The following is a 16,946-nucleotide window of genomic DNA, read 5'->3' as shown; positions in this document are numbered from 1 at the left end:
TTTTCAAAGGAGAAAGTAGTGTTATAGTTTAAAAGAGAGACAAATGAAAAGATTATATTAATGGTTCCATATCTAGAGAGCTAGGGCATCCTATCACAGAGAGCAGATTCAAGTTATTAATAACATTTAAGTGGTATTGTTAACTCTGCCTCTTAGTCATGTGTTCTTTAGCACACACCACAGTGTAATAAGTCTTACATGTATGTATATATATGTATAATTGATATATAGTTTAACTATGTGTTGTGGGTATGTGGACATGCTACAGACTTGGTAAATCAGGAATTCCTCCAGCAGTAGAATTGTATTCACAGTTTCATATATTGTCTGTGTACCATTTCACTAACATAATAAAACATGTATAATTTTCATACATCCTTGGCAACTTGGCTATAACAAATGGTTTTTATTTCATGACCAATTTGACTGTTGAATTTATGTGTCTCATTTTAACCTGCAGTCCTCTGGAATTTTCTTAGCCACCTATTTTGTAATTCTCTGTTTATAACTCTATTCTACTTGAAGGAGTATTAATATTCACATTGATTTATATAGTAGCTCAGAGCATAATGTGTAAATATCATTGAATCTGCAAAATTCAAATAAAGGTGATTAAAAGAAGGAGAGGCAATAGTTATGGTTGATAAAAACTATGGCTTGTGGTGCTGAGGAAATGACAAATGTAGCTTTAAGATAGTCGGTATAAGAGTGTAAGTGGGAAGAGGTGGGAATGGGGAGTTATAGAGAGTAAAGATACTTCATGGCACATCTGGGAAGAAGGAAATTGCTTAAAGACCCCTGTTGCATGTGGCCTTACTTCAATAATCTTAGGAGAAAAAAAATATATAGTGGCCAATTACAGATGGAGCTATTACCATTGGTATATCCCCATTAAAACAAAGAGAAAGACAAATGTCTATAAGACTAGAAACCTAGAGAAAATCTTAGATATTAATTGGATTACAATGGAACTATTTTTAGAAATGTTAATATCCACAAATGAATAATAATTCATATTATTTGTGTTTAAAATTATTTTGAAGAACATATTAGTGGATCCTCTATGTTGCTAATGAAATATGCTTTAACTTTTCATGTAGTTATATCATTATTTTAATTTATAAACAGCACTAGCCCTAATTTGAACCAGGCTTTCTTGCTGAATATCAAGGAAACTAGTGCTTTGAAAACAGCTACAAAATTTCCTATTAAATATGTTGTGTGTGTTCATCCTGGTTTTGTACGTCTAAGTATATATGCACAAATAATTTGTTTTATAATACATATTCCTATATGTTATGAATCCATATATATTATATATTTGTATAAACATAGATCTAAATGAGCTTACACCATCAACAAAATTATTAAACTAGTAATTTGTACTCCACATTCTTATTCAGCACTGTCAACCATCATCCACATGAGGGCAGCACATCCTAAAGCTTGAAACTACATTAAAAAAAAAAAAAAAAAAAAAAAAAAAAAAAAAAAAAAAAAAAGGAAGTCTTGCGTGAGCTCTAGCTTTAAACTAAGGCCTAACATTCAGCATCAGCAACTGCCAAAGGATGCAGATTTTTATATCATAGTTTTGAAAGTGCTTTTACAAATAGTTTATTGTTGAATACTCATAAAGTTCTGTGATTCAAACTTTATTTTTACAACTGAAGAAATCAAGATCAGAGACGTTAAACATTTCATGGCAGTTGGAAACTGGAATCATATCCCATTTCTACCAGCTCCTGGATTCATTGATTTTTTTGAAGGGTTTTTTGTGTTTCTCTCTCCTTCAGTTCTGTTCTGATCTTAGTTATTTCTTGTCTTCTGCTAGCTTCTGAGATTTTTTTGTTTTTGTTTTTGTTTTATCTTGCTCCTCTAGCTCTTTGAATTTTGATGTTAGGGTGTCGATTTTAGATCTTTTCTTGCTTCTCATGTGGGCATTTGTTGCTATAAATTTCCCTCTAGACACTGCTTTAAATGTGTCCCAGAGATTCTTGTACATTGTGTATTTGTTCTCATTGCTTTTGAAGAACATCTTTCTGTCTGCCCTCATTTCATGAATGTTAGCTGTAGTTTAATTTTGATCGATTTATTATTGTGAAATGACACTTATGCATTATTTCTTTTTCACTAACTAAAATTCTTCTCTACCTCATTCCTTTCCCAGGTTCCATTCTACTCCCTCTTTTCTTCCCTTTCTCTTTCTCACCCTCTCTCTCTTCTTCTTTCTCTTTCTTCCTTTTTTCTCCCTTTTCCTTGCTTTCCTCTTCCTTCCCTTCCTTCCTTTCTCTCTTCCTTCTTTTCTTCCTTCCTTCCTTCTCTCCTTCCATCATCCTTCCTGTTTAATTTCTCCTTCCTTTTAATATATAGATAGGATGCATTCTAGAAGACCTAATTGATTTTTTCCTTAATAGCTTATCAGGAAATTACTGATACTTTTTTTCCTCAGCAAACATATGTGCTAATTTTCTCCATTCAACTTTTTTTCATTTTCTCCAGGAAAACCCACTACATTATGTGAGACTATGGGGAAAGCTGAAATTTGGTTAATCCGAACATACTGGGATTTTGAATTTCCTCGTCCATACTTACCTAATTTTGAGTTTGTTGGAGGATTGCACTGCAAACCTGCCAAACCTTTACCTAAGGTAAGTCCACAACAGTGGAGGATTTTATGCTCCTTATAATAAAATACCTAATTTTCTTTTAAAGTTTATAGCCTCAGTAACAAATAAATGCTGCTGGACATTTCAGTTTGCTACTCCACGTCTCTTTTCCTCATGATAGATTTCTCCTACAGGTGATATTAGGTGTTTGGGAATTTATATCAACAATTTGAACTGAAGAGTAAAATCATTCTAGTTGTGCCTTAAAGATATCAGTGTCTCTATACCTTGATACTGGACCTGGAGGGATAGAAAACCAGATGAAAGAAATTACCAGGGAGACTGCCGTAGTCTTCTTAACAAGCCACATAGCATTTTGAACAGACACATTTACCAAATTTCTTGAGAGAGAAAAATATTTTAATGAAAACTCTTGAGTGAATTCCATAGAATTTGGTAAGTAAGAAGTCTGCACAATCTGCATATGTACCCCAGAACATAAAGTATAATAAATAAAATTAAAAAAATAAAAAATAACTTAATAAATTTAAGTTATTTAATAATAAAAGGAGGTCATTATTGAAGGAAGGCAATGAAATGAGGCAGAGCTCTTAGGTTTTAATCTTGAGAATTTATTGGATAGTTGTGACCTCTACTGTTAGGAAACAATTGTTGAAAAAACTCTTTTGCATTGACGATGGTGATTTTAGTTTTTGACCTATTTACTTTAAGGAACCTAAAAGATTTTCATTAATTTCTGAAAATCATTTAGGTAGTACAAAGTATAAATCCCAGCAGAACACATTGGAAATAGATTCAGATTCATCAGCGTAAAGTAGATATTTTAAAACTGAGATACTCAAATATTGTATTGGTTCTTTATAAATATGGTGTCAGGTTTTTATGACACGAAAAAGAAATTGTATGCCATGATATGAAGTCTTCCAAGAGGAAATGTGGAATATCAGAAATGTTATACAGAAAAAGTATTGAGAAGCAAAATAGAATATAGGTGAACATGGTAGGAACAATGTATTTAACTATCAATAGGGAGTGAGGAAACAGGTTATCATTTATTTCATGCACATACAAACAAACATAATTTTTTCAGAAAGTTGCAGTTTCCCAGAACAGTACTAAATTTCTGTTTATGGTAAAATACATATTTAAGTTTAAAATTTTATTTCAGGATTCTGAAAATTTTATTTCAAGATTTTCTTGCCTGTCGAGTTAGCCTGCAGGCAAGCTCTAGTTAATGTTCCTTGTAGGAGATAATGTACCAATATACAAATAAAGAAATGTACATGGCATGTCCATAGATCACTGGATAACAACCCATGCCACACAATCATATTTTTCCTCCCACACCCACTTTTTACACACACACACACACACACACACTCTCTCTCTCTCTCTCTTTCACACACACACACACACACACACACACACACGCAATTTCACACAGACAAATCAGCCATATTTTACAACAGTAAACATTCCTCCATTACATATTCAGTCACTTAAATAATGAATATAGACTTTGGGAAATGTAAATACCAATCTTGTATTATATTACTGATGAAATAATTATGCCAATCATTGGGTACACAGAATACAAAAGCAACAAGAGACTGTCATATGAAAAATCCATTTTAGTATGGTAAGTTTGTATGTTTGTGTGTGTGTGTATGTTAGTGTGTTATTTTAATGAATCAATATCTGTTTGGAAGATGAATCAAAATGACAAAGCATCAATTCCTGGGACCTCAGAAATATACTACTGACATTAAGCCAAAAATAGAAGTCGATTTTCACTTAATGTATCCCCTTCCCCTAATAATTTGACTAGTCATAAACTAGCAAATGTAATGACCTAGTAATGAGCTAGGAAATTTTACTGGCGGATAAATTTATATTTCACTTTCTCTTTAAGACTCAAATTAAGGGCACATAGCTAACATCACATCTATGGCAGTTTATACATCAGAAAGACAGAGATGCACTGTCTTAAAAGCATCATTGTGATTACAGTTGGAGATACACTTTATCATATTCTAAAATGCATTACTATTAGATGACATTGTAAACAAATTTCTTCTCAGATAAGGGAAGGCATAAACTTTAGAAAATAATCTCGAATGCTTAACAGGAACCAGTAAATTTATTAATAATCTGTTAGATATAACTGGCATGCTAATAATTTTTAAAGCCTAACTCAGGATCCTTTATTGGGCTTCCTTCCAAAAATTGTTCCTGTGAGTTTGCAAACAACCCTATTGGTTGATTAAATTAAGCCTTGGGAGTAACAATTTCAGTTACCATGAGAAGAGGTGTCCCTTATTTAGTGTTCATTTCTGTAATGGTTTTGGTTCTATGATTGGACTTGTAACCATCGATTATACATTTAAATTACACATTTCAGAAACATGTTTTCTCTTAAGGAGAATAGACCTGACTGGGCACAGTGGCTCATGCTTGCAATTCCAGCACTTTGGGAGACTGAGGCAGGTGGATCACTGAAGGCTCAGAACATGAGACCAGCCTGGCCAACATGGTGAAACCCTGTCTCTACAAAAAATACAAAACATAGCTAAGCATGGTGGCATGAGGCTATAATCCCAGCTACTTAGGAGACTGAGGTGTGAGAATCATTTGAACTGGGGAGGTGAGGTTGCAGTGAGCAGAGATACATGCCACTGCACTCCAGCCTGGGTGACAGAGAGAGACTCTGTTCAATAAAAATAATAATAAAATAGATACTAGATCTTTCTACATGTCAGAAGACAGATCAGTCTAACAATTTCTCTGACATCTCTCCTAATTTTACCTACTTCAATGGGTAAGTCAACTTATTTTTTCCTGTGATGCTCTATCTTTGTAATAAAAAATATATTATGTATGCAGGAAATGGAAGAATTTATCCAGAGCTCAGGTAAAGATGGTGTTGTGGTGTTTTCTCTGGGATCAATGGTCAAAAACCTTACAGAAGAAAAGGCCAATCTTATTGCCTCAGCCCTTGCCCAGATTCCACAGAAGGTCAGTACAGCCTCGGATCCTGGTACCCAGTTTTTTACTAATGGGAGAGAGTGTGGCTAGTGACGCTCTTTCCATATGAAAGTTGAAACTCATTGCACACTGAATATCACTAGTAACAGCTGTGGGTAAAATTGTGTAGAACATTAAAACTGTATATATTATCAATCATTTGCCCACTGAGCCTCAGCATTATTTTTGAAAGATGCTTTTATGAAGTCATTTAGTTTTAATGGAATAGAAATGAAAACTTTAAGCTTCCACTGACTTTTTTTTATTTGATTTTTTTTGTTGTTGTTGTTCTCCATTGACTATTTTCAAAAGTTCTAAAGTATGTTAGCTCCATAGCCCAGGAAGAGAGAGAATGTATACACAAAGCAGGGAGAAATTATGCTAAAAATGTAATTCAAGTGCCTAGGTTTATTACAACGCTATCAAAGTGCAGTTGGTTTAGAAATAGAAGCCTTGATTCACTTAGTCTTTCTAGGTTGAATATTCTCTAGCTAAAACAATTAAAATTCAAATATTATAGCCCAACAACATGCACTTTCTGATTTATGTAATTCAATTAACCTTAATTTTCATCTCTACATTTCTGCATTTGTATTCTTTTTATACTCCTGCTCATGAAACATCCTAGGACTCTTTATATTTATGTATTGGTTAAAGCACATAACATTCTTCATGATTTTTCGTCTCCATGTCGTGATTGGTTAAACTGGTCCTGTTTATGTCTTATTTCTTCACTTAAAATCTCACTTCCAAAAGCTTTGAAGTGACAAATGTCAAAACAATATTACTATACTTAATAGACTGTTAATACAAGACTTTACCAAAAGGTAGATATAAATAGTCCTACTATATATCTCAACATTTGTAAACTACTGCTTATGTAATTCCCATCTTCCAAGTAGCTAGCTAAACGATTTATAAATATTCTGCCAGCTTAAAATGTCCTCATTGTGTTTTTCCTTGCAAAATTAAAGCACAATTTTCCACAGGTTTTATGGAGATACAAAGGAAAGAAACCAGCTACATTAGGAAACAATACTCAACTCTATGATTGGATACCCCAGAATGATCTTCTTGGTAAGACTTTTGGGATGGAAAAGCTGTACAGTGGGACAATAGAAAAGTAATTTTTTAGTAGCAAATAAATTTAGTAAGTTTTAATAATTTAAAATTGTATTTGATACCCAATTTTGAAGCAGATATAATTAAATCATTTGTTATTAATTTTTATTGATTCATGCTTCCTCTGGTTCACAAAAAGGTATTTTCAGTTAAGATTCAACACACTTCAAGTTTTATCTTCAGTTCATTTATCTTCAGTAATATATTCCCAGAAAGCACAAAGACTGTTAATTACTGCTTTTCCTGGGATCACAGTTTTCTGAGATAGCAACGCCCTATTTTCTCTGCTTTTGTAGAAGACGGATCATTCTTTAATGTGTTATATTGGAGCTTTTTGACCCCTACTGTCTCTAAAATTCTGCTAATGTGTTATAATTACACACCCACTTTTCACTCCACCATCAAATTAGGTCATCCCAAAACCAAAGCTTTTATCACTCATGGTGGAACTAATGGGATCTATGAAGCTATTTACCATGGAGTCCCTATGGTGGGAGTTCCCATGTTTGCTGATCAGCCTGATAACATCGCTCACATGAAGGCCAAAGGAGCAGCTGTGGAAGTGAACCTGAACACAATGACAAGTGTGGATTTTCTTAGTGCTTTGAGAGCAGTCATTAATGAACCTTCGTAAGTACTAAGGCTCTTAAAGATTTATCTCACATTAATTATGTTATATATAATACCAGAAAATATTCATTCTTTCATACTTTTGTAATTATTTTTAAATAACAACTATAACCTGACCAATAAATCCATTTCATTTGCCAAACTGCTGAAGTGATTTGCTGAAATCGTAAAAAAAAGAAAAACCTAAGACTTCAAATATTCTTTCAATTTTTTTTTTCACAATAAAGAACGCTATGATTATATAAATTCTCATTTTTTTGTCTGGATAATTTGCTTAATCTTATAAACTAATTAATAAGTATTTACATATTATAAACTGATCAGTAAGTATAAAATTGAAAAGATAATATGCCCAGTAAAAATCATTTAGAAATAACTATTACTAACACTGAGTAGATACCATTCTATACCAGTATATAATTTATATATATATGTATATGTATAGCTTAGTACATGGTGTGTGTATGTGTATGTGTATATATACATGTGTACATGTATATATACACATACTTGCATCTTATTTTTCTTACATATATGTACACACACAAACTTATACACACACACACACACACACACACACACACACTCTTATGTTTTATATTTTTCTCTGAAAGATCTCACCAAAAGTAGAAAATAATATGATATATGTATATCTAATTTTCAGTCTTTATTTTTGATGATGTGTTTTAATTTTAGCCACTTAGAGTTGAACTCCTGCTTTGAAAGTTATCTTATTCCAAGTTTTTATGACTTATATTTTAATATTACTTTACCAATATTTATGTCATTTATTTTTCTCATATTTATTTGGTCTTTTTCTTTATATTTTAAGGAACTCAGTGTTCGCCATTGAATTAAAGATAATTTGTTCCAAATATTTAGGTCTTATTTCTTGACTGATTATCTCACATGGAATTTTCTTTCAGTAAAGACTTTGATACTGAATTCTCTGAAATAATGTTTAGCAATATTTGCTTATTGCTTTGTTATAAGAATCACTTTTGTCTGAATATAATATATTTAGCTCTCTCTTTTTTTTTTCTTCAGAACTGTGGAAATATTATTCATGACCTTCTAGTTTAAATGGTGTCATAGGATTTCTGATTCCTGTCTTATCATTTTATCTTTTTGTTTTCTTTTCAGCTTGGAAAAAGAAAGTTTTACTTTTTAAAATTCAGAAACTCAATTATGGTGTATTCTTCCAAATTATTTTACATATTTTCTTTCAGTTATATTGTGTTCTTACAACACTGTTAAATAGGGAAAAATTATCCAGTTTTTCTTTTCATAAATTAATTTTCTGTGTATTATTTATTAGAATGCCTTTTATTTCCATTTTTTTTTATCTTTACTTCAGGAGCACCAGTTTAGTCTTCCCTCTGACAAAATATTCTGTTTTGTTTTGCTCTACTATTTTCTGTTTATTGTTCAAATCAGTTTTTACTATTCTTAGTTCATTGAGATTATCTCAAATAGTTCACAAAACAGCAAATGCATTATTTTTACCATGAGCATTGTTTGCTGTTTCTAATTTCTTTGATAATTCTTTAAGCTGTCATTTTTAAGAACTTATTTCATCAGCTCATCTATTTCCTTATCACTGCCTCTTGCTTTATAATTCAATTTTGATATAATATTAATTACCCTCCCACTATTACCATACTTTGTATCTCCTCTTCTTTGGACTATATGTCATGCCTGGTTGCATCCTTAGTTTCTCATTTATTTTTCAGTATGTTAGTGGTTATCAGTCTGTTTTCGTATCTTGGTCTTGGTGTTTGCTCTAAATTTCTGTGGGTGCCTGAAAATTGTTTCTATACTGTATTGGACTCGATTGTTTTTATGCACAGTCAAAGCTTGAAGGATAGATGTGATAGTCCATTCCCTTTTCCTAAAGGCTGATATTCAGGAAGTAGAGGAGAAAATTAACTCAAATAGAATTTAGTGCTTTTTTTTAAAACAAAAAAAAATAATACTTTAAGTTCTGGGGTACATGTGCAGATCATGCAGGATTGTTACTTAGGTGTACAAATGCCATGGTGGTTTGCTGCATCCATCCCCCTTCATCTACATTAGGTATTTATCCTAATGTTATCCCTCCCCAGTGCTCACACCCCCTGCTAAACCTCCTCTAGCTCTCCCACCCTGCAACAGGCCCCAGTGTGGGATATTCCCCTCTCTGCCTCCATGTGTTCTCATTGTTCAACACCCAATTATGAGTGAGAATATGCAGTGCTTGGTTTTCTGTTCTTGTGTCAGTCTGCTGAGAATGATGGTTTCAGCTTCATCCATGTCCCTGCAAAAGACATGAACTTATCCTTTTTTATAGTTGCATAGTATTCCATGGTGTATATGTGACATATTTTCTTTATCCAGTCTAGCATTGATGGGAATTTGGGCTGGTTCCTGCCACAATGAACATATGTGTGCGTGTGCCTTTATAATAGAATGATTTATAATCCTCTGGGCATGTACTCAGTAATGGGATTGCTGGGCCAAATGGTATTTCTAGTTCTAGATCCTTGAGGAATCATCACACTGTCTTCCACAATGGTTATACCAATTTACACTTCCACCAACAGTGTAAAAGTGTTCCTATTTCTCCACATCCTCTCCAGCATCTGTTGTATTCAGGTTTTTAAATGATCGCTATTCAAACTGGCATGAGATGGTATCTCAATGTGGCTTTGATTGCATTTCTCCAATGATCAGTGATGATGAGCTTTTTTTAATGTGTTTGTTCACTGCTTAAATATCTTCTTTTGAAAAATATCTGTTCATATCTTTCAAACACTTTTTGATGTGGTTGTTTGTTTTTTCTTGTAAATTTATTTAATTCCTTTGTAGATTCTGGTGATCAGGCCTTTGTCAGATGGGTAGATTGCGAAAATTTTTTCCCATTCTTTTGGTTGCCGGTTCACTCTAATGGTAGTTTATTTTGCTGTGCAGAAGCTCTTTAGTTTAATTAGATCTCACTTGTCAATTTTGGCTTTTGTTGCCATTGCTTTTGGTGTTTTAGTCATGAGGTCCTTGCCTATTGCTATGTCCTGAATGGTACTGCCTAGGTTTTCCTCTAGGATTTTTATGGTGTTAGGTCTTATGTTCAAATCTTTAATTCATCTGGAGTTAATTTTTGTATAAACTGTAAGGAATGGGTCCCGTTTCAGCTTGCTGCACATGGCTAGCCAGTTACCCCAACACCATTTATTAAACAGGGATCCCTTTCCCCATTGCTTGTTTTTGTATGGTTTGTCAAAGATCGGATGGTTGTAGATGTGTGGTGTTACTTCTGGTGACTCTGTTCTGTTTCGGTGGTCTGTATCTCTGTTTTGGTATCAGTACTATGCTGTTTTGATTACCTTAGGTTTGCAGTATGGTTTGAAGTCAGGGAGCATTGTGCCTCTAGCTTTTTATTTTTTATTTTATTTATTCTTTTTGCTTAGGGTGGCTTGGCTATATGGGCTCTTTTTAGGTTCTATATGAAGTTTAAGGTGTTTTTTTTTTTTTTCCAGTTCTGTGAAGAAGGTCAGTGGTAGCTGGATGGGGATAGCACTGAACCTAAAAATTATTTTGAGCAGTATGGCCATTTTCACAGTATTGTATTTTTCTAAACATAAGCCTGGGAAGTTTTTTCATCTGTTTGTGTCCTCTCTTATTTCCTTGAGCAGTGGTTTGTTGTTCTCTTTGAAGAGGTCCTTCATATCTCTTGTTGGTTGTATTCCTAGGTATTTTATTCTCTTTGTAGCAATTGTGAATGGCAGTTCATTCTTGATTTGGCTCTCTGTTTGCCTGTTATTGGTGTATAGTAATGCTTCTGATTTTTGCACATTGATTTTGTATCCTGAGACTTTGCTGAAGCTACTTATCAGCTTAAGGAGATTTGGGGCTAAGGCAATGGGGTCTTCTAAATATACAATCTTGTCATCTGGAAAGAGACAATTTGACTTCCTCCTTTCTTTATTGAATATCTTTTATTTCTTTTTGTTGACTGATTGCTCTGGCTAGAACTTCCAATGCTATGTTGAATAGGAATGGTGAAAGAGGGCACCCTTGACTAGTGCCAGTTTTCAAAGGGAATGCTTCCAGTTTTTGCCCATTCAGTATGATATTGGCTGTGGGTTTGTCATAAATAGCTTTCATTAATTTGAGATATGTTCCATCAATACCTAGTTTATTGAGAGTTTTTAGCATAAAGGACTGTTGAATTTTGTTGAAGGCTTTCTCTGCATTTGTTGAGATAATCATGTGGTTTTTGTCTTTGGTTCTGTTTATGTAATGGATTACATTTACAGATTTGTGTGTATTGAACCATCCTGGCTTCCCTGGGATGAAGCCAACTTGATCGTGATGGATAAGCTTTTTGATATTTTGTTGCAATTGGTTTGCCAGTATTTTATTGAAGATTTTTGCATCAATGTTCACCATGGATATTGGTCTGAAATTTTCCTTTTCAGTTGTGTCTCTGCCAGGTTTTGGTATCAGGATGATGTTGGTCTCACAAAATGAGTAAGGGGGGATTCCTTCTTTTTTTTTTTATTGTTTGAAATAGTTTGAGAAGCAATGGTGCCAGCTCCTCTTTGTATACCTGGTAGAATTGGCTGTGAACCCAACTGGTCATGGACTTTTATTTAGTTGGTAGGCTATTTAAGTGATGTCTCAACTTCAGATCTTGTTATTGATGTATTCAGGGATTCAGTTTCTTCCTAGTTTAGTCTTGGGAAGGTGTAAGTGCCAGGAATTTATTCATTTCTTCTAGATTTACTGGTTTATGTGCATAGAGTTGTTTGTAGTAATCTCTGATGGTAGTTTGCATTTCTGTGGAATCAGTGGTTATATCCTCTTTATCATTTTTTATTGCATCTATTTGATTCTTCTATTTTCCTTTTTATTAGTCTGACTAGCAGTCTATCTATTTTGTTGATCTTTTCAAAAAACCAGTTCCTAGATTTATTGATTTTTTTGAAGGAATTTTTAAGTCTCTATCTCCTTCAGCTCTGTTCTGATCTTAATTATTTCTTGTCTTCTGCTAGCTTTCAAATTTGTTTGAACTTGCTCTTCTAGTTCTTTTAATTGTAACATTGGGTTGTCAATTTTTTATCTTTCCTAGTTTCTCATGTGGACATTTAGTGCTATAAAGTTCCCTCTAGACACTGCTTTAAATGTGTCCCACAGATTCTGGTACATTGTGTCTTCATTCTCTTAGGTTTTGAAGAACATCTTTATTTCTGGTTTCATTTCATTATTTATCCAGTAGTCATTCAGAAGCAGGTTATTCAGTTTGCATGTAGTTGTGAGGTCTTGAGTGAGTATTTTAATCCTGAGTTTTAATTTGATTGCACTGTGGTCTGAGACTGGTTGTTATGATTTTCGTTCTTTTGCATTTGCAGAGGAGTGATTTACTTCCAATGATGTGGTCAATTTTAGAGTAAATGTGATGTGGTGCTGAGAAGAATGTATATTCTGTGGCTTTGTGGTAGAGAGTTCTGTAGATGTCTATTAGGTCTGCTTGGTCCAGATCTGAGTTCAAGTCCTGGATATTCTTGTTAACTTTCTGTCTTGTTGATCTGTTTAATATTGATAGTGGAGTGTTTAAGTTTCCCACTATTATTGTGTGTGAGTCTAAGTCTCTTTGTAGGTCATTAAGCGTTTGCTTTATGTATTTTGGTGCTCTTATATTGGTTGCATATATATTTAGGATAGTTAGCTCTTCCTGTTGCATTGATCCCTTTACAATTATGTAATGTCCTTCTTTAGTGCTTTTTCTAAATGGAACTAACCTGCTTAAAAACATCTATTCAGTGCCCTTTGCCAGGTGTTTTAGACACAGAGGGCAGTGTATCATTTCAAAAAGGAGAGACACTAAACACTTTGTTTAGTTTCATACCCAAACTAAGCCCTTGTTTTTGACTTTTGCTTTCTATCCACATTCCAATTAATTGACTTTTATTAATACATACATGTTGTATAAGTCATAATTCTAGAAATCATAATTCAGGAGCTTTTTGGTGGCTTAGAAGCTTCAGCAAGGCTTATTATGCTGTTTTCTTTGACTTTGATGTCTAGTCAATTAGACTAGGACAAAATTGTTAGTTGCTGACAATTTGGTTTATTTTGTTAATTATCAGAGTAGGTAAGGTCTGTGATTCTCTTTAACTCTAATGCTTAAAAGGATCATTAAATTTTATTATTGTCTTGAAAACTGTAAACCAAAAACAAAATTCTAAGCCCCCCATCCAACCATCTGAATGGAATTCTTCCCAACTCAGGGTTCTTTGAAGATTTAACCGGAGAGACTGTTTCAGGTGATGATGATAAGTGAGGGTCAAACATGCCTCATTATACCTCACTGGCATTAGCATCAACACAGACTTTAAGTCTGATAAGAAACATTTCACAGCTTATTCTCTCTGAAGCCTACTACCTGAATGCTTCCTCTGCAAATAAGGACTTGGATCTCTACAGTCCTTGATCCCAGGCATGCCTTCCGTTTGATCCTAGGTCTTTAGACAAAGTCAACCCATTGTCAACCAGAAAATCTTTAAATTTATGTATAACCTGAATGTACCCCAATTTCAAGTTGTCCCACCTTTCTGGACCAAACCAATGTATTTCTTAAATGTATTTGATTAATGTTTTATGCCTTCCTAGAATGTGTAAACCAAACTGCACCCCAACCACTGTGGGCACATGTACTCAGGACCTCCTGAGTGCTGTGTTGTGGGCCATGTTCACTCATATTTTGCTCCAAATAAATATCTTCAAATATTTTAGAGGTTGACTCATTTCATTGACAATACTATTGATTCAAAAAACAGAACTATAGTGTTAGAAATTTCTAAATAAATGTCTAAAAATTATTTAATTTAAAATACCTTCACTTTAACCCTAAACCCAATACTACCTCTGGGAACACAGAATAAAGTGTAGAGCACATATATGGATGTATTTGTACTCCATTCTGTTATTCATTAAAGCAATTAATAAACATTAAAAATTACATTTGAATATACCATAGTAAATTTTAATTATTCAGAATATTTTATCATGTCTGTCATAAAATATTAGTGTAAAATAAAACATTAAATAATGAATTTATGAGCATTGTCCTTGTCCTACATCATTTATAGGAAAACGTACTTTTTTCTTATTATATTTTTTGATTCACATGTACAAATTTATTTATTTGCCTCAAATGTAGGCATGCCTCAAATGTAGGATGATCCATGAGAAATTACTATATCGGCCTTACCCTACCTATTGCTATTGTGATGGCAAGTTGATTAAGAGTTCTAATTCTAGGGAAATGTTTTAATTTACTTTAAAAACTCAAAGTTCATATGCCACTTCTTAAATCACCAGAGTTTTTTTGTTCAGTCTTCATGTTACAGAGAGACATTGTTCTTTTCATCACAAACATACGAATGTGTGCCAAGGAGTAATTATCACAGTGCCAACATCTCAGAACTGTAAAATAACTCACCAGTGTCAATTTCCTTTGTCTGTCATATGAATCAGCCAGACATAAGAGGATATGTTTATGTATGTCTAAAATGATTTTTATCCCACAACATTAGATTATATACCATCTTACTCTTCAAACTGTACTGGACAGTATAGTTCATACAGTATCAAAATTATTTTTAGAAAAATTATACTAGACAATTATATTTACAACTAGTTTGCTCTATTTTTTTCATGTCTACATTTGACCATCCTGTTTTAAGAATGTATTTCATCCACATCCTCGCTTTTGTAACTCCTAAAATCTTGTGCAACTAGAGAAGTTCATGCAAGAATTATATTATTTCTTAGCATAACTATGGACTTCAACTTGTATAGAAAATATGTATCACATATTTATCTTCAATGAAAATAAAAACAAAAATTATCTAATTTCTGCCTATTTATTTGTTTTCTAGCTATAAAGAGAATGCTATGAGGTTATCAAAAATTCACCATGACCAACCCGTAAAGCCCCTGGATCGCGCAGTATTCTGGATCGAGTTTGTCATGCGTCACAAAGGAGCCAAGCACCTGCGGCCAGCTGCCCACAACCTCACCTGGTTCCAGTACCACTCTTTGGATGTTATTGGGTTCTTGCTGGTCTGTGTGACAACGGCTATATTTTTGGTCATACAATGTTGTTTTATTTTCTTTCAAAAATTTGGTAAGTTAGGAAAGAAGGAAAAAAGAGAATAGATCAAGAAGAGGAAATATATGTTTTTAAGTTTGGCAAAATCCTGAATGGTACAATATTATTAATTCCAGCTAAAAGGAGCTTAACAAAAACACATCTCCCATCATATTTCCAATTTTTCTATTCCTCTACCTGCCTTAAGCCTACTGATATGATAATGCCTAGATTTCAACATGATCATTATTAACTTGTGAGTTACAGTCTTCTATTTTTCCTTAGTCTTTTCCAGCTGACTGTACCCTTTTCCTTTCACTTTTCTGACACAAGAATACTACCTAATTCTAAGTATGTTATATTCACAGTATCAAATTATTTTATAGTTAACCTTAATTGATGACTAACAATATGCTGAATCCTGGGTAATGCATACAGTGTAGATAGAATTTGATAGGTATAAGAAAGAGTCAAATTCACAAGTTTCCATATACCAAACAAATCAGGGAGCCACCATAGGAGAACAGTGTGTTATGAGAAAGATAATGATTTCCTTTTTTAATAAAAATAAACTCTTCTGTTTGCCCAATGTTGCAGGAGTTAGAGAATGAATTTAACTGTGATGTGCATCCTATTAATATCTACATAATTTGCATTGAGTATATCTATATAATCATCATATAACTTGCCTGCCTTCTTCAACATATATTCTTATATAAGCTGTAGTGGAAGATTTGGGTACTGTCTTTAGTAAATAAAACAATCGATGTTTTATTTCAAGGAGAAAGTTATATGTTTTATGTTAAAGGTGAACAGATCATATTTAGAGGATACAACAATGAGAAATATAGAAAATAACCAGCAATTTTATAAAATTTTTAGTTAAATGTACAAATGATTACATTAAACATCAATTAATTATGCTTAAAAATTACTAATGTTCATAATATATAATCACTATTTGTAATCAAAGTTTAATTTTATGCCAAAAATTAAAAACCATGCTTACTTGAATTTTGAGATAATTGTATTATTCTTGTCTTTATCTTCTACAAATTTAAATTTATCAATTAATTGTTATGTGAGAGCTACATCAAGGATATGGCACAATAAATATGTATCAATGCAAAGCGCTTGTTGAAGACAAATATTTATACGTGATTCAGCTTTATATTAATTTAATAAATATATTAAAAATTTTATTTTCTTTATCTTTTATAAATTTAATGACATTTCTAAAGTGTTAATTTCAATATTTGAAATTGAGAAGAAATTACATTTGTTGCCTTAGTAAAATTTTTGAAATTCTTCCTTCTTTATTTTTTTCTATTTTAAGTTCTAGGATACATTTGCAGGTTTGTTACATAGGTAAATGCTTGCCATGGTATTTTACTGCACTTATCAACTCATCA

The 16,946-nt window shown here is 32.9% G+C and overlaps 1 protein-coding gene across 4 annotated transcripts in view; it reads left to right on the top strand.

Moving 5' to 3' along the window:
- The window catches only part of UGT2A1 (UDP glucuronosyltransferase family 2 member A1 complex locus), a 37,036-nt gene extending 20,353 nt beyond the window's left edge, over positions 1 to 16,683 (top strand). For 2 of the 4 annotated variants that reach the window (XM_003931911.2, XM_039468148.2), the window contains 5 exons: positions 2,500 to 2,648; positions 5,511 to 5,642; positions 6,641 to 6,728; positions 7,184 to 7,403; positions 15,323 to 16,683. In XM_003931911.2, coding sequence (XP_003931960.1) covers positions 2,500 to 2,648; positions 5,511 to 5,642; positions 6,641 to 6,728; positions 7,184 to 7,403; positions 15,323 to 15,602 — 869 coding nt within the window. In that variant the 3' untranslated portion in view covers positions 15,603 to 16,683. The remainder of the gene's footprint in view (positions 1 to 2,499; positions 2,649 to 5,510; positions 5,643 to 6,640; positions 6,729 to 7,183; positions 7,404 to 15,322) is intronic. The other 2 variants (XM_039468149.2, XM_003931913.2) reach the window with 1 other exon arrangement.
- Positions 16,684 to 16,946: the final 263 nt, after the last annotated feature.

The sequence above is a fragment of the Saimiri boliviensis genome, chromosome 3, assembly GCF_048565385.1.
Source record: "Saimiri boliviensis isolate mSaiBol1 chromosome 3, mSaiBol1.pri, whole genome shotgun sequence".
In the NCBI taxonomy this organism is placed as follows: Eukaryota; Metazoa; Chordata; class Mammalia; order Primates; family Cebidae; genus Saimiri; species Saimiri boliviensis.
The sequence above is the reverse complement of the archived record's forward strand: the minus strand, read 5'-3'. Positions and strand labels throughout refer to the sequence as shown.